The sequence below is a fragment of the Corvus kubaryi genome, unplaced genomic scaffold (genome assembly GCF_017639235.1).
Source record: "Corvus kubaryi isolate FWS band 111438036 unplaced genomic scaffold, C.kubaryi_AGA036_p1.0 65355, whole genome shotgun sequence".
NCBI lineage: Eukaryota > Metazoa > Chordata > Aves > Passeriformes > Corvidae > Corvus > Corvus kubaryi.
The window spans coordinates 34,887-52,605 of NW_024581936.1; the positions used below are offsets into that span (position 1 = coordinate 34,887).

The following is a 17,719-nucleotide window of genomic DNA, read 5'->3' on the forward strand; positions in this document are numbered from 1 at the left end:
CCCAGCCCTGCACAGCACCACCCCCAAGAATCACACCATATGCCTGACAGCATTGTCCAAATGCTCCTTGAACTCTTCCAGGCTTGGTGCTGTGACCACTTCCTGGGGAGCCTGTTCCAGTGCCCAACCACCCTCTGGGGGAAGAACCTTTTCCTAATATCCAACCTAAATCTCCCCTGGCTCAGCTTCAGGCCATTCCCTCAGGTCCTGCCACTGGTCATGACAGAGGAAAGACCAATGCCTGCCCCTCTGCTTCCCCTCATGAGGAAGTTGTAGACTGCAATGAGTTCTCCCCTCAGTTTCCTCTTCTCCAGATGAAACAAGCCAAGTGACCTCAGCTGCTTCTTGTATGACTTCCCCTCAAGGCCCTTCACCATCTTTGTGGTCCTCCTCTGGATGCTCTCTAATAGCTTAATGTCTTTTTTATATTGTGGTGCCCAAAATTGCACACGTATACTCAAGGTGGGGCTATACCAGTGTAGATAAGTTGGTTACTTTTGCATTTCTAAAATGCCTCACTGTACTTATATTTGGAAGAAAGAAACCTAATATGGTGTGATTCAAAACCACTGCTATTTGATGAAAAACCCTCAAAACACAATTTAATTGTAGTCTCTGTCAGAAGGCCTTCTGAAACTAGACTTGTGTACAAAGCATCTTTCCCTTTAACATATATGGATGTTGTAAATATCCTTACTCTTGAGCATGGTATATGCTTGGCAAGTAAAGATTGAGTTGACCTTTGACAAGACTGCAGTGGGCCACTGTGTTATTATTGAAGAAAATTTCCACTAAAGGCCAAATGGGCTATTTAGTCTTAGGGTATTATGGACTCACTGTATTTGATTTTCTAGCACGAAGCTCTGTAAAACAGAGCATAATTTTGGCTCATATATTCAGAGTGGCACAATCATACAAGGTTTTTAAATAAGCAAAATTGTTGCAAGTAGCATCTACTAAAAAGGTGATTGTCAGCATTGTCTGTGTGATGTTTAATAGTATCTATTCCCTGTACAGTCTCCACCTGTATGAAGAAAAATTATAAGTAATGGTACCTTTACATAAGGAGTACAAGTAGTTTGAAGCAAAATACTGAATGAAATTTTAGCAGAGAGCTACCTTTAGTTGATGCAAGTTATTGAAGTTACTGGTACCTTCTGTAGACATAGTTCCCAGTGAAACGAGTGGAATGAGTATGAAGATGCAAGGACTCTTTTAATCTTAGGTTTATTTGCCTTGGTTACATTCTCGTTGGAGAAACCTTTAGGAGTTTTTATTAAATTTCTATCTTTGACTGTTCTACACCTTCTAATTTTACCTAGTAATGTAAATGTTTTGACATGTTTTTAGAGACATTGAAAAAATCAATGATGGTTTTGCAGATTGTGGAAATGGTTACTATGATTCTGCTCTGCTGCCTTGATGTGTTAATATTAGAAGAAAATATATAATGATGGATCTGACAGCCTGAGAGGGGTCAGAGGAGTTCCTCAGTGGCGAGAGTTAGAAAGGACTTTAATAAGAAGACAGGATAGGCTGTGCTTGTACATGCTCATGGCATGGCCAGATAAGTGCATTGACCAGCAAAGTACTTAGATGTGACTGGTCCTTCTTATGCCCTTAGCCCTCTCTTTTTCCCACACTACTTCTTCCCTGAATTATCTGAATGCCTCTCTTTGCTGCCCTTAGGTCTTTTCCTTAAACAACCTCTATTAAGTCCTGTGTAATCCCAAAATACTCTTCCCCTGCATCCCATCATGTGTGCTGTACACCTCAAGTAAGACTCATCTTGCTGGGTTTTGGGTCTGGACCCTTGGGCTGAGACTCTCTTGGGACAGCCCTGGGAAGGGCCCAGATTGTGTGTCTCTTCCTCAGCCCTTAATTTGGGTTCCTACTTGCCATTTTGCTGTGCTCCTCTGGGTCTGTGAAAGTGGGACTTTTGTGGGCTGATGGCCCCAGTGATGAACCTGGCCAGGCATTGTTTGGGCTTCCCTTCATGCCACTGTCTCTCTAAGTTCCTTTTTGGGTGTTCAGACAAGTTTCTATCACATAATCTGATAGTTACTATTATCCATTCTTTCCTTTTTCCAGCCAAATCCAGTGAATTTGTATTTTTTGAACTATCTCAACCACTCACAGAATGGGAAGAAGACAGACTGACTGAATTGATTACAGGTGTGAGCAAGAGGAACAGAGCACCAGATCTTGCTGAGTTTTTGTCTTTGAAACAAGCATTACCATTATTTAAGGATCTTTCTCCTGAAGAAAGCTCTTTCATAACTTACAATAAGGATCTACTAAAACAATACATGCCAAAAGAGAATACCTCAGATGCCTATGAGCCTGTAATTCAGGTTAGTGTGTAGCTGTTGCTTCATTCATCACCACTGGTTAGCATTCACACATTCTAGTAAATTTTAGGTCAACCTTCTTTCTTAACTCATACCTCAAAATTATCAGTCAAAAATTTGCAGTCAGCTAGATTATGTCCACAGAGGGATAGTTTGTAGACCTCATCAGTAAGTGACAAGTATCAATGCTTTAGATAAATTCATGGTTGTGTAAACTTAGAACCGCAGGAGTGTTCTGCCCTTGTGGTGTCTCTAGGGCAGCAAGCAGGAAGTTCATCAAGTAATGAGCAACGGCACCATCTTTTGGATAGAGCTGGAAGTGCAGCAGAGGAGGAGCTGTGTAGGTGGCCCTCCGGACTCCTCTTGCACCACCGTGTATTTGTGGGGTCTCCACAGCTTGAGAATGCTGAATTATTCCTCAGACTACTGGGGAGATGAGTCTGCACAAGTTAATGTGTTGTCTTGGTTTAATCTCTTGAGTAAATGTCTAAACCCAACCCCACATCATTGTCACTTCAGAAATTGCATCTTTGTTCCTACCAGTAAAAAGCCAAGAGACAGCAGATCAATCAGGCCCATGAAAGTGGGGACTTTAAAAGGAAGCCAGCCAGCTCAAATCTGTATTGTTTTTAGGCAAAGGACTAGATTTTCAAAGCTTCCAAGCATATACAGCTCCTGGTAAGACAGTCTGATACTTGTCTCCAGCCTTTCAGGTCATGTTTCTTCTCCAAAACCATTTCTAAGACACTTGGCTAAATAATGTTTGAACAGTTTTAGAGAGAGATCATGATCTGTCATCATTTTTTTAAAGATCCATAACTTTTTAGTTGTCTGAGCAATGACACGTTTGCCCAAATACCAAAGTTTCTACTTTGGATCTTCAGCAAGAATCCTCTTTAGTGATGCAGGGTACTCCTGTGGGCTTTAGGCATGGGTTTTGTGTGTTGTGTTTTCCCTATCAAGCTGTATAATGCTTTTTACTATTGTTTGTGTTTTTCTCTGGTAGGAGTCAAAGCTAAAAGTGATCAGGCCCAGTTATGCCCTTGCAAATAAGCAGAATAGTGGTTGCTATTCTATATCTTTGTCCTCTGCACTGAATGAAGAATGGAAAGAAGTAAGAGAAACAGGAGCAGTTAAGAAGTAAGTGTATTTCATATAGAGAAAGGGAAGATACAAGAAATTGAATAAATGAATTACTGGAATAAAAGCCCTCACTTAACTGCCATTCTCTAGTTGATTTGAAAGTGTTGTATGAAAGTCACTCTTCAAATCTAAAACATCAGCAAATATCAGTGTAGCTACCTGTTAAAAGACAAAATGGATGTGTTATAGAATGACAGTCTCACAGAAATTAGAGCACATCTGATCTGTGACTACAAGGTCATATCATGGGTGCATCAATGGGGAGGGTGGGGATCTCTTGGGTTCTGTGAGTATCCATTTAAGTCTATTTTAGCAAAACTTACTAACTTAAGCTGATTTTTTTATAAAATCTGGATAATGTTTTCTTTTACTGTTCTGTCACACTCAATCTTTTTATAACCATTTGTCGTCTCGTATTTCTGCACATTTTATATAGCCATTTGTCAAATACTTTGATCAAAAATAGAAAAACAAGATGAAGGTAAAAAATAATCTGCTTTTCAAAAGTTTTTATCAAAGTTTCAACGTGCATTGGGGTCTAACACCTAACTGTTGGAGGAGGAAATGGTAAAGTTTTGAGAACTATAGCTTTTCACAGGTTTTCTAGAAAATCTTCTACATATAAAACAGCCATACTCAGAACAATGTCATGTAAAACAGTTTGTCACTGTTACGACATGATTTCTGTTTTCTAGTTTAATTGTTTATCCACCCCCACCTGCAAAAGGAGGACTGGGAGTCACAAGAGAAGACCTAGAGTGCTTAGAATATGGAGAGTTTCTCAATGATGTCATCATTGATTTCTATCTTAAGTAAGTAATCTCAGCCCTTCTTGTACCCTTCACACTCTCTGGGGTGTGATGTGGACTTGAATGTTACTGGAAATGTTAATCACTAAATACAGTACAACAATTTTAGAAGTAACAATGGGATGCATTGGACTTTTTCTTAAAGGCTCTTTTAAAAGTTTCATGTTTTTAAAAAGTTTTTTTAGCGGTTTCATTTGTTTTAGTTTCATTGGTTTTGTCCCTCTAAAAGGGCTGTGATAAAATCTAGACAGAATAACTGGAGGAAAAAAGCTTCTTGGTGACCTTACAGAACAGAAAGTGTTAAGTAGGCAGTTAAAAAAGTAGAGGATCTGTAGTAGTATTTTATTTACTAAGTTTGCCTGAAGTGGAGCATCCTCTGCTGTTCTGTGCAATTTCAGGTATTCTTCTGATGGAGATCTGCAGAAAGGAGCACAGTTGATACATCTTGAGGAGGTTGTGCTTGGCTTAGCTACTCCAAGCCATCCTGCTAAAGTTGCTTGTGAAAGCAATTTTTCAAGAACTGGCTTTGTGGCCACCAGTCCCTAAAGTTGTGGTTTGTTTTCACTCTGCTGACTTAGACATAAGAAGAATTCTAGTTCTTTTGAAGCTTGTCAGCAGGAATTGCATTTTATTTGGCATCTGGATGGATGCAGGCACTGTGAGCAATAGGAAGGCTTGTCTAGAAGATTGGAAAAGGAAACGTGTAACAGTGCTTCAATGGGTTTTTCCAGCGAAGCCTCTTGTATTTTGCTCTAAACTAGAACTAAATAATGCATCATGGTCCCCTGAAGAGCTGTAGCTTCTCAACAGAGAAGGAAGATTTAAATAAAAGAATTTAATGCAGTTGTGGTAGAAATCCTTCTGCTTTTAAAGTTTGTTAGACTTCCCACATTCTCAGTTTTCATTCTGTTGCAAGCTGTATCATGTGTGACTGTGTTACCCAAGTCATCAGGTGAAGCTAGAGGCATGTTGTGTAGGATAACTGCAGTTGTGAGTGCTTTGGCCTTCTAGAATGACAGCATAAATACTGAAGCTGATGTTTATAATAAAATTATCAGCAGTGAAATAATAAGTACTTAGCTCTCACATGGATAACCTGTAAAAGTGAAATGGTCAGTTTAACTGACCTGTTCCATGCTTTTTGATTATGCACAAGTATAGCATTCCATAGGTTTATACTTGGTTAAGTTTTCAAGTCTCTCTTAATTGTAAGGGTAATTGTAGGTACCTAACTTTCAAAATAGATTCAAAAGCTTGAATACTGGAGAACAAATCAGGGACAAAAAATAACTGCGTTCTTAGTAGCAGCTTGGCTGTTACATGCTCTGATGATGTGCACCCATGTGAATAGTTAAAATAGAGAGAAAATTTTGGCGTGATTAGTGTCTGTGAAAGCAACTGATACTAAGCATAACCCAAATATGATGTCATTAAAATAACTGCCTTTTTTTTTTAGCAGTAATGGTACTTTCTAGAACAAGAATTTAATAATTTTCTTGGTTTTTTCTTTGGTAGGTATCTATTATTGGAGAAGGCACCAAAACATGTTGCTGACCGTACGCACATTTTTAGCAGTTTCTTCTACAAGTGCCTGACAAGGACAGAAAAAAACCCTGAGGGGGATGTCAAAGTTTCGTAAGTTCATTTTAGATGCCATTATGACCAGAAACTATCTATCTATCTATTGATGCCACTTGGAAGTTCTGGAGATCATCTACTAATCAGCATGTAAAATAGTTTTTGGTGTTTTCCAAAGGGTTAGTGATTAAATGTTGTTACTCACAATTTAAACATACTGGTGTTTTTCCTTAAAATCAATGTGATTCATACTGAATAAGAATGAAGATGTTACCACCTTTTTCCAACTTTACCTGGCTATTTACTTCAGACAATTATTTATTTGATATTTTTATCATAAATGCACGGTTTTGCAAGATATGCATAATTTTAAGAGGTTATGCTACCAATAATATTTTTGTATTTACTGCATATTTCATTTTACATATTGGTAATAAATTATTGACCAAAGTTTTAGTAAGAAAATTTAGTTGTACACCAAGCTTACGCATTTGGTTTGTAACACATGTGCTCACTGAATTGGAGAGTTTCCCAAAAAGACATCATTAGCAGCCCAGGAATCCTGTATCACATTGTGTTTCCTGCTAACTGGCTAATGGGTAGAAGCATTCTTAGCTCACTTTCAGTTTCTTCTCAACACCAATGTTTGAGAGCAAAGCCACCAACATTCATTCTGTTTTCAAAGAGTCACAGAATCTGTTAGGTTGGAAAAGACCTCTAAGATCATCAAGTCCAACCATTACTACCCAGCACTACCAAGTCCATCACTAAACCATGACCCCAAGTGCCACATCTACACATCTTTACGATATCCCCAGGCCTGGTGACTCAAACACTTCCATGGGTGGCCTGTCCCAGTGCTTGGAAAACCTTCTGGTGAAGGAATTTTCGTAATAGCCAATCTAAACCTCCCCTGGCACAACTTGAGGCTACTGCCTCTTGTCCTGTCGCTTGTTACGTGGGAGAAGAGACCAACACCCTCCTCACTAACACCTTTCAGGTTGTTACAGAGAGAAGTAAGCTTATCCTCAATGAGCATCATCATTCAGCTTATTGAAGGCTTTTTTGTTTCTCTCTGAAGCGATTTTTTTTTTTCTTCTGTTATCCATGAAATCCCCAGATTTTTCATTCTACTGGCAAATGAGGCCACCTGCACAGAGAGGTGTGTGTCTTCCATCCTTTTTAGGTGACAGTCACTGCTGGGTAAGAGCTGTGTTGAAGGGAATAAAAATGAGTTTTCTGTAATATTTTCAAAGATGTCTTGAAAATTCATGTAACTGTGTTCGAAAGAACGTCTTCCTTGATTTTACTGTCTTCTGACTTGGAATGTTCTGCAGTGAAGACAAAATTATTCGTGATAAGAATGCTGTTATGCTTTGATCCAATTCCTTTTACAAGGCTGGACTGTCCATAATCTTCTTGAGGAACAAGAATGACACCCTCAATTTACCATGTTTCAAGGACTGTAGCTTTTCTGGATTAGGAGATAGTTTTGGAAATTCTAGTTTTGTGTTTGGGCCTAGATACTCACCTGGTGACTACAGATGGTTTGGGTTGTTTGTTTCAGTGGGGTTTTTTGGATAAATGGCTAGTGAAAAACCTGGCTCTGTACTGTTGTAAATGAAATTAATCTCAACAGATGTAGCTACTTGAAGACTCTTTGCTTTACTTCGTTCACACAGCTCGGGCACTGGATTGAGAAAGTTGCTTTTTTAGGTGCTTTCCCAGATTGTAAACAGGCCTTCCCCTTTGAAGTTCCCAGTGCTTCTACAGTCATGTAGCAGAGGAAGTTTGCAGCAAGTCTTCACTTAGTGGTGGCCCATGCAGAGTCCTATACCCGCCTGGTTTTCCACTCCTCACTCATTTTTTCCAGTTCCTACTACAATGAAGTTTTGTTTCGTAATCAGAGATGAGGATGGGATCACGATGGTAATAGGGATGTCTGCTGAGTAGAGTGAATTTTGCTTTCAGATCATATTGGACCAAAGTTCTGTGAAATGTTGGTTTCTATTTCAACTTGTGCAGACTAAGCTGAAACTCTAAACTTAAATATCTTCTCAGATTTTTCTTGTTCTCGTAGTATTGTGTCCTCATGCTTTGTCTGTAGAGCTGTAAATGAAACGTGGTCCAGCATTTAAATCTCAGGACTGGAGGGCGTATGTTTGCACAAGACCCTGTGCAAAGCATTTAGCTTTTTCCTTTCAAAAGATAAGGTTGTTCAGATAGGTCTTCAAAAGTGGTATTGTGAAGCTTAATTCATGGATGTTTTTAAATTATTATAGACTTGTATTTACACTGATTAGTGTTTAGATGGTTTGCATTTAGTGTAGTAAACAATAATTGCAAGAAATCCATTCAAATCTATGAATGATTGTGGGTTTTTTTTGAGAAGAGCTTAAGGTAGTTCAGAAATGGCTCATTAGTTACTTGGGCTCAATGGTGCTGATTTATTTTTAATCTGTCTAGAGTAAATGAAAAACCCATTGAAGCGCTGGGGAGATGTAGGAGTACTAATCCGTATGCCTTTTTATAACTAAAAGGAACAAAACCAAACAATTGTCGCTTGTTTTTTTCAGAGCGGCACAGAGAAGACACAGAAGAGTAAGAACATGGACTCGCCATATAAATATCTTCAATAAAGATTATATCTTTGTGCCTGTGAATGAGGAGTAAGTCTGTGTTTTCAACACCTTTTCTGATATTTAAAGATTCTAATATTTGAACATTAAGGTGGTAAAAATTTATGCCTGTAAGGGTGGATCATTGCACATGATAGATTAGATTTTGAAGTAGTAACATATGTGGAATGAGTAATTTTGGAGTCTGTTCAAAAGATAAAATGGTTATTCAGTTGTCATCTGTCAACTTTGTACCTTTGGTTTTTCTTTTACTGAAAATTGCTGTTAGGTAATTTTCAGAATAATTTGTGTGTCGTTATGATGATTCCTGTGCACTTCAGTAATGTTCCTATAAAGAAATCACAGCAACTCATAGTATCAATAGATAAAAGTAGAACTTCCACAATCTGTGCCTTGGCCTGGTTGAATAACTGACCTGTACATGGAAATTCCTGTAAAACTGAATAGTCACCGAAAGGTACGTAATGTAAAACAGCTGTGGAAAGGTGCCACACCTTCAGCTATATTCAAAACTGGGATCACCATCACAGATATTAGTGTTTTTTTTATTTTAGATTTTAGTTGGAATGTGGAATGGGTGCTCAAACACTGATAAATTGCTGTGGTGGGTTTCTTGGGGTTTTTAAAGGAATTGATACTTATTTTTGCTATTGTGCCACAACGCAAAGTAAAAAGTGAGTGAGAGGATTAGTATGAGATGCCATGAAAGAATATGCAACGATGGCTGTGTGTCACAGAACAGTTGTCCATGAGCTCTTAATATTATAAAAGCTTTTCATAGCCTTTTCAGAACTCAATGTTAGAGTTTTGATGTGTTTTTCTCCCTCTCCCCACTGCTGGGCAGGTCTCATTGGTACATTGCAGTTATCTGTTTTCCGTGGTTAGAAAAAGCTGTGTATGAGGAGTGTCCCCATCAGAATTCATTATCTCACTGGCCTCAGCAGTCTCCACTTGAGCCAGAGAGTGAGAACACTAGAACTGGTTCACTGTTCCTCAAGGATGAAGAAGAGATGGATGGTAACAGAAGTTCATTTTCTAAAGGTACGTAATCTTAGGAGAAAATTATGTCAAGCCATGAACAATTCTAACAGTATCTTAATCCTTGAAGGAGGGAAATTATGTGAAAGATAATTTCTAAGACTTCAAGACTGATTTAGTATGTTCTTATAATATCATGCATAGCAAGGACTGCAAGTTGTTTGGAATTTTGGAAAATACTGGAAGAGACATGTAAAATCAGTGATGATTGGAAAGTTATTTGGTTTCAATAAGAATTTTATCAGGAGGAAAGACCTTTGGTAACTGCTATTTCAACATTCAGAAGGGAAGGTTAAAAACTGGTTTATAAATTACTTCTTCACTTTCATATCTTGAATACTAATAATCATGAAGTTGAAAATAAAAATACTTCGCTTAGGAATTATTTTCTTAACATTTTTAAATTTGTTCTTTTGTACTAGATGGCAATGAAATTGCTGCTTCTGCTTCAGTTCTATATTCAGCTATTTCTAAAGTAAGTGCCCTTTTGTATTGACAGAGAAAACATGTTACTCAATTTCTGAAGGCTGCGAGACTTGACCAAGTGATTTTGCATCATCTTTTTTTGCCGTAGTTATTGATGCCTGCATGGCCTGCAGCATGTGCAAGGCATTTTGAATTAGGATTGTCCTCCTATTTTCTCTGCTATGATTTCACCTGTGTTTAAAATCAATTTATCAGTCTACATTTCTGAAATGAGAGCTTCTCTAACTACCTTTAAATTTATGAAGATCTTTGAGTTTATAATTGTTGTTTTTTAAGATTTATTTTTATTTTTTCTTTTGTCTCAGATCTCCCTAAGTAATTCCAAAAAGCAGATTTGTAAAAGGTATGTTTCTGTTTTCTTCCTGATATTGTAACATTAAATTATGAAATTCTGTAGTAATTCAGTTATTGTCATAAAACCACAGCTGTAGGTACTTGTCTATTTTTACCACATTTTTTTAAGATACTGGTACTCTTGGGTGGGCTGTATGCAAACAAAATACTTCCTTCACTAGTGTTGGTAATGAAAGACTGCAATAACTTGTTTTTGTTTTTGTTGTATACAGGCCTTGTATACTCATCTTGGATTCCTTGAAAGCATGTTCTGTGCAAAAAACAGCTCAGGTTTTGAGAGAGTAAGTAACTACAGTTTCTACCTTTTAGCAGTAGGTGCTGCTGGTCATATTTCCATATTCAAAATACTTTTCTCTGTAAAGGTGTATATTTCTAATGGTAAAGGAAAATCCATGAAGTGTCATGACTAATGAAATTGCAATTATAATGCAGAGGCTTCCATGAAAAGCCTATCTGTGTTCTGCAACCCACATATAATGCAAAAACACTAAAGTGGAGAGTGGAGAAAAAAGAAAAATAGAGCGGTTTTTTCTGGTATTGTTTTTGTGGGGAGAGGATTTATCCCATCCAGTCTAGTAACTTAAGGTATTTTTAAGGGTAGAAAAACACTTTAAATGAGTATTTTGAAATTTGAATGATAGTTTTCTAAGGGGCTGATGTTCATTTTTTTGATGGTGCTTACAGAATTAGCATTAAATCCGCTCTTATGTGCAAAAATGTAGAAACTTGACTGAAGCTGTCTAAAAGCTTGATGTGTCAGTAGAGTTGTAGTGGAATGGTATTTATTTTGAAAAGTGAACGTAAAAACATATTCAATTTTGTATGTGATAAGTATATAAGTATTGGAAGAACGTCCTAAAAACTTTCAGTACTTTTACACACTCCTAATGACTTTAATATCTATCAACAACTTTTAAAAAAATTGTTAAATATCTGAAGCTAAATGCAATTTTTCTTTCTCTGTGGTATTCATTTCACTGAAAGGAACACAGATCTGCAATCCAAATACCACCACCTTCTTGTAAAAGTAAATTCTTCAAAATGCTATGTAAGGGTTATATGAGATTCAGAAATTTTTCTGAAACCATCTTTTCCCTTAATAGAGATTCCTCCCTGCCATGTATGTCTTGTGAGGAAGAATGAAATAGCAACTTCTATTTATTTATTTATTTATTAAAATTTCTATGGGATGTATTATTTTTGTGCACTGTGCCTTGAGCTATTCCCGAGGTTGAAATTCCAGAGTGTGGTTTCATGGAGTTTAGAGAGATGTCACAAAAAGTCAGAAAACCAGTGGAGAGCTATGGAGTTGTGAGATAAGGGGAGTTTGGGAAGCAAACCTCTTATTCCTTCAATTTCCAGTTACACCCTGAAAGCAGAAGTTTAAGGAAACTGGTGCAGGGATTCTGTGACATTTTCTTTTCCTTGAGTTGATTTTTGCTGTGTTTTGGGCAGTGGTCAGGCTCAAACAAATGAATTACAAAGTCTACAGTCATAGGTTATTGTGGATGCTCAAAAGCAGGAGCAGAGGAATTTTCCAGCTGCCTTTGCATTTTATGAAGTTTCTTTCTCATACAGCTAGCTGAGAAAACCAGCTGCTGAAGCACTTTGTGAAGTTTTTCTTTCTTATGCTTCAGCTGAGAAACAGTGAAAGATGGTTTTGTAAACTAATTCTGTTTCTTGTACCTGGGTTTGTTTTCCAGCCTTGTTTCGGTACTCTGGAAAAAATATTTTGAATGGGCGTTAGAGAACCTCAGCCAATCCCTCTAGGGGGTGGCTGGTCAAGGGACCAATCCATATCATGCTCTCTCACGTACCAAGATATATAACCTAGCATGTAAATAATAAAATAATTCCCTTTTCTCCTTGGATTTGGATTGTGTCATTTCTCGCCGGTCCTCGGTAAAACAGCGACAGGTTCTTGCAGTTCCTAGGAAGTGTGCTTCACTGAAATGTCTTAATCTTTGAATTGTTTCATGTTTGATGCCTTTCCATAGTTGCCATTTCCCCCAAAAGCTGTTTTAAGTGTTCTATATGTATTTTTATTCTCATGCCTGTAAGGACTTGGGGCTTTTAGAAACCAACCACAAGGTCTGACTTAATGCATATATATTTTATTCTCTTAAGTCAGACCTTATGTTTGATTCGCAGAAGCCCTGAGCCTTTGCAAGTCTGGCTAAAGCCAGGAGAAAAATATAGGCAACTATTGCCTTTGAAAAGGAAACCCTTAGGTTTTCAATCCCATTTCTGAAATCAGCAGCCAGCCCTGAACGTGGGGTCAGTGAGTTGCTACTGAAGCACAAGAACAATAGAAAAGCCTAATAACAAATAAATCCTAATCACTATATAAGAGCTTTGTTAAGGTTTTCAACAAGTCTTTAAATACCTTGGGCACTATTAGATTGCAAGGGTTATATTGGTGCAATTGTAACTGAAGTTTTTTGTAAGGTGAGTTTTAAGGGGGGTTTAATGGTTTGCTTAGGTTGAGAAAACGCTGCTGGCCTCTTAGAATGAAGCCAGGAGAAATATGTGATGGCCAAGAAAATTATTCCTTTAGTTAAGGTATAAAAATATATTGGTATCCTAATAGCTTGTAGAAACTCTGCACAAGTAGCTGATTTTAAATGACATGTATATTTGTTTTGTATGTTGCTTGTTGTGTGGTAGAAACGCCTCTGAGTGCAACAGAATATTGGAGAGTGGAAATAGTATATGAGTTTCTTTGACAAATTCTGTGAAATAATTTGGCTAAAGCTATTTTAGCTTTTTAGCCAACTTGGAACAATATTGACTAGTGTCCCAAAAGGCATTGAGCTTGGGAGTTATTTCTCAAGTATTTCAGCTGTTTGCTTTCTTCTGTAGGTACCTTGAAGTGGAATGGGAAGCTAAACGAAAAACACACCGGGAATTCAGTAAATCCACAATGATTGACCTGTGTCCCAGAGTGCCTAAACAAGATAACAGCAGTGATTGTGGGGTCTATTTGCTGCAGTATGTGGAAAGCTTTTTCCAGGTACAAATGCAAACTACCTTCTCCTTTCCCCCAAAATTACCTTAAACCACAAACCCTATTTCTGAGCAAAATAGCCAGATGCAAAAAGGCTGTGATGCAGTGTCAAAAGTGTCAAAGCCATTTGAGAAAGAGATGAAACCCATTCTTAAGTAATGGCAGGGATCCTTCTGTCTGGTTTCTCTAGTGTGTCTATCCTCAAATATTTCTGACCTCATAGTTTAATGTTGCTTTGGCATTGACACATGCTGACTATTTGGGTGTATTTGCAGCCTATTTAGTGTCTGCACTCCTGCCCTACAGATGTTACAAAAGTATCTTTGCATCTCTTCTTGCAGTATCTAAAACTTTGTCATTGGTCTTTGAGTGGGTCTGCAGGCAGCAGCTTCTGCAGAGAGAGGGAGAGGGGGAATTTTTAAAAGGGAATGTGAAGAGCTAAGGGAGCCTCTTTTTCAGCACATACCTTTAAATATCTGCAGATCCTGGGCTTCAGGCACTGTCTTCTAAGGTGTCCCCAAGTCTTCCTGCCCCTGATCAGCACACTGCCCTTTGCTCTGTCGTGTGAATGGCTCTCCTAGTTTGATGCTTGCGTGTGTGGCTTGAATTCTCTGAGATTCCTGTGCATGCAAAGCCTTGTGTGAGGCCTTGGGCAGTGAACAGGTTTTTCTGCTGTAGAACAGTTTGCCATTCCAAAGCACCTGTACACAAGTACACCCAGTGTGGGGGTAGATTGGAGATCTGTGTGCATTTTCAGGGCTGTGATCTTTTCGAGGTCATGGGGATGTTGTGGGATACATCATGTATCTGGCAGGAGGCTACAGTGCATAGATACAGGCTCTTTGGAAAGTACAGGCACAGAACTGAGGAGGTAGAGCTGTCCTTGATGTGAGTCAGCTGGAAAGCATGGATCTATGCCTAGGGTTGGGTGAGGAGCCATCTGAGAGGTTATGGGTAGTGACTAAAGAGCAGAGTACCATGGGTAGCCGTGGGCATCTGCTGTCAGCCACCTGATCAAGAGGAACAAGTGCACGAGGCCCTCTTTGGACAGGTAAAAGCAGCCTCACATTCACAGACCCTGGACCCTTTGGGTGACTTTAACTTGACAACTTCCTGGAGAGTTCCTGACCTGAGTGACAGGTGACCCCGTGAGGAGAGGTGCTGTGCTGGAAGCCAGGAAGGTCTGGTTGGGGGCATAAAACTCCAGAAGTTCCTTAAATCCCCAGCCATTCTGTGGTTCTGTAATAGATGGGTTGAGCTCTTGTATAGGTGGAAAATTAAATTACTTACCAAAGCTTTTGAACTGCCCATTCTCTAACAATGAGGACTTGCTCCTCTTGAAAAAGCAAAGCTTGGGACAAAGTGGTTGTAACTTGTCGTGAGCATGCCTGCACTCATAGACTGCAAATCATGATGTGTTCTTTGCTTTACTGTTTCAATTTATCGTATATTACTTTATTCAAAGGAAGGAGAAGATGAAATATAAGCATGGCAAAAGAATGAGGAGGGAAAAAAGAAACAAAATTGGTTTTGGCAAATCAGATGTGTTGTTGTGATCTTAACTGCCAAAGTTGCCAGCACCTCTCAACTGTTTCGTTTTGCTATCCTCTTTCATTCCAAATTTTCCCCTTCTCATGTCCTGAAAGTGTTATCAGTATTCTTACTTTTTGTTGTCTTCTTTCAGAGAGACTAGCTCACAACAGAAAAACCACATGCCTGAGACAACTAAATCTCAGCATGCCTTAACTACTGTATGCTTGATTCTTTGCTATAGTGTGATTGTAATTATGTGTTTTGTGACTAACAAGGGACAGATGCATTTTAGATATCAAAAGTATGTCTACTTTGTCAAAATACATGAAGTCTGCCTTTAATATGGGTTAATACTGATGTATCTTTAAGAGAAGTGATGATAACCTGTTTGGTGTTTACCATGGGTACCTTTTGGTAAGGGCACATATATGTCATTGTGACGAAAGAACTGGAATTTGACTTCAAAGGCTGTCATTCTTGTATGGAAACTTGTTTGTACCTCCTTGATCTCAGCAGCAGTGGAAGGGTTTGAAATTCTTTTCGAAAGTTGTGTTAGAAAATTCATGCCATAAATATTCCTTTTTCTCTTACCAGAATCCCATCGTTAATTTTGAACAACCGCTGCATCTGGAGAATTGGTTCCCTCGTCAGCTGATCAGAAGCAAAAGAGAAGAAATTCGAGACCTGATCTTGCAACTGCACTTCCAGCAGCAGAGTGGCAGCAGCAGCTAATGAATCCAATAAATGGCAGTCGTGGCAAAGGACACTGCTGTATAAAATAACTAACTGGAACTCTGCTTACTGGTGTTTGGTCTCTTCCTGCCTTGCAAGGAAGACAAAAAAAAAAAGGCACAAGAAGTACTTTTTGTTCAGCATGTATTTATTTAAAGATTTTTTTTTTTCACTGGTGTTGTGTGGTCTAATGATGCTGGGATGGGGAAGGGAGGAGGTTGTAGATAAGAGTGTAAATATGTAAGTTAAAGCTAATGCCATATGGATTGCTAGTTGATTCTTTACTTGGAATATGAAAGCTGCTTACAGGTATATGCCACAAGGATGTAAAAATACTTTCATCTTTTGGAGCCTGTTCTCTATAATTCCGTATAAACATGGATCATCATGTAGGAGTCAGGCCTGAAGACAGGATTTGGATCCTGTATTGTCTCTTGATTTTGCAGCTGATACAGATAGAATGAATACTATGTATTGTTTTACTTTAAGGATTTAATATTGACTCTCTTCAGAGATGTATTTTTTGTTTTGTTTCTGATTATATACAGAAGTAATCTGCATGTGTCAGAAAATTCTGCCAAGATTTGAGCCTGATGAGTTTTGATTATTTTTTTCTAAATTATTTCCCCCTTTCCTAGCATTTTCATAAAAGTGTATTTCCATGAGTGGAAGATATTTGCTTGAGAGTGACTGCTGATGTACTTTAAAGTCTGGACTGTATTTTTTTAAGTTTTTTTTCTTTTTCTTATCAGATTTGAGAAGCAAACTTGCTCTCAAAGTACATACCAATACAGTATGGGTAGGCAGTAGATTTTTAACGCTGCTCACCTGATTTTGGGGAATAATTCCTACAAATCTTAAGGCATCACTGCATTAGCAAGGCAAGCAGGCTGTTGCTTAACGATCTCAAAAGTCTGAGGTGTTCTACTGAAAAATAAGGTCATTAAGATATATGATTTACATATAAGGCAAACAGGATTTGTACCTTGCTTAGGAGAATTGAGTAAAGATGCCTGAATACTGAGTGTTTGAACTCAGACTTGCTTTGATAAACTAGCACAAGTTTATCATTGTCTTAATTTGTATTTATGCAGTTTTTCCTTGAACAGTGATCACATTTTGATGTGTGCACTTTTTTCTGTACTCACTGCACGATAGAAGGTGACTGTTTTAAAAGGATGCTTTGTCCTGTTCCCTGTTACTTAAGTGTCATGTCACCCTTCAGAAGGACTGTGTCAGATAACCACCAAAACCACATGTGTCATAAAGCAGTCTACAAAACCAGAGCTCTTAAAGCTGGAAGTACAATAGAGAGTTAAAATAAAAATTGAGGGCAACCCAAAGATATGAACGTTTTTATGTCATTGCAGAATTCTCAGGGCCCCTTCCCTCAAGACTACTCTGAAACCTGGCATTTGGAAAATCCAGTTATTATTTCAGGTCTGTACAGTCATCCAACACTCCTCCATCCCCCTCTCTTATTGTTTCTCAAACTGGGAAGCATTCTTTCTGGGGGACAGAGACAATTCTAAAACGATTTGCTGAGCACAGTTACCTTCTGTATAGCTGTGAGCAGCCTTGTGCAATGACTGTATGTTTTTTGGTTTTGTTTCTACTTTAATTCTGTAGTTTGTCACTACCCCTTCTTCCCCTGCCCCCCAGCATCTTTCCCTCTCATCCCAGAGTTTGTGTCTTTCAGCACCTAAATCACAACACCAGCATTACTTACAAGAATAATCTGTGTATTTATTGTAAAACAAAAGATAAAATGCAGAAATATGTTCCCTTTCTTTACACCTTTCTTAGTTGAATAATATTTTCAGTGTTCCCTTATGAAAAACAGTTTGGGCTTTTTCTTATGGTGTAGAGTTAGGTTTTATCACCAAGTGATTTGTTCTTTTTTAGATACTTAAAAAGCAAAATAATGTATGCAATTTTCTAAATTGATTTTATAACACAAAAGGATTGCCTTTTTAGATTTCTTACATATGTGTTATGAGAATGCCAATGCATTTGATATTAAAATTATCTCCAGAAGCTGCTGAATGT

At 38.2% G+C, this 17,719-nt stretch overlaps 1 protein-coding gene across 10 annotated transcripts in view; it reads left to right on the forward strand.

Moving 5' to 3' along the window:
* LOC121673315 (sentrin-specific protease 7-like) overlaps positions 1–17,716 on the forward strand; it is a 44,926-nt gene extending 27,210 nt beyond the window's left edge. For all 10 annotated transcript variants that reach the window (XM_042046528.1, XM_042046531.1, XM_042046536.1 and 7 more), the window contains 11 exons: positions 2,092–2,354; positions 3,358–3,491; positions 4,190–4,306; positions 5,819–5,938; positions 8,458–8,550; positions 9,365–9,561; positions 9,981–10,033; positions 10,350–10,387; positions 10,611–10,679; positions 13,261–13,411; positions 15,533–17,716. In XM_042046528.1, the coding sequence (XP_041902462.1) occupies positions 2,092–2,354; positions 3,358–3,491; positions 4,190–4,306; positions 5,819–5,938; positions 8,458–8,550; positions 9,365–9,561; positions 9,981–10,033; positions 10,350–10,387; positions 10,611–10,679; positions 13,261–13,411; positions 15,533–15,670 (1,373 nt within the window). In that variant the 3' untranslated portion in view covers positions 15,671–17,716. The remainder of the gene's footprint in view (positions 1–2,091; positions 2,355–3,357; positions 3,492–4,189; positions 4,307–5,818; positions 5,939–8,457; positions 8,551–9,364; positions 9,562–9,980; positions 10,034–10,349; positions 10,388–10,610; positions 10,680–13,260; positions 13,412–15,532) is intronic.
* The last annotated feature ends 3 nt before the right edge of the window (positions 17,717–17,719 follow it).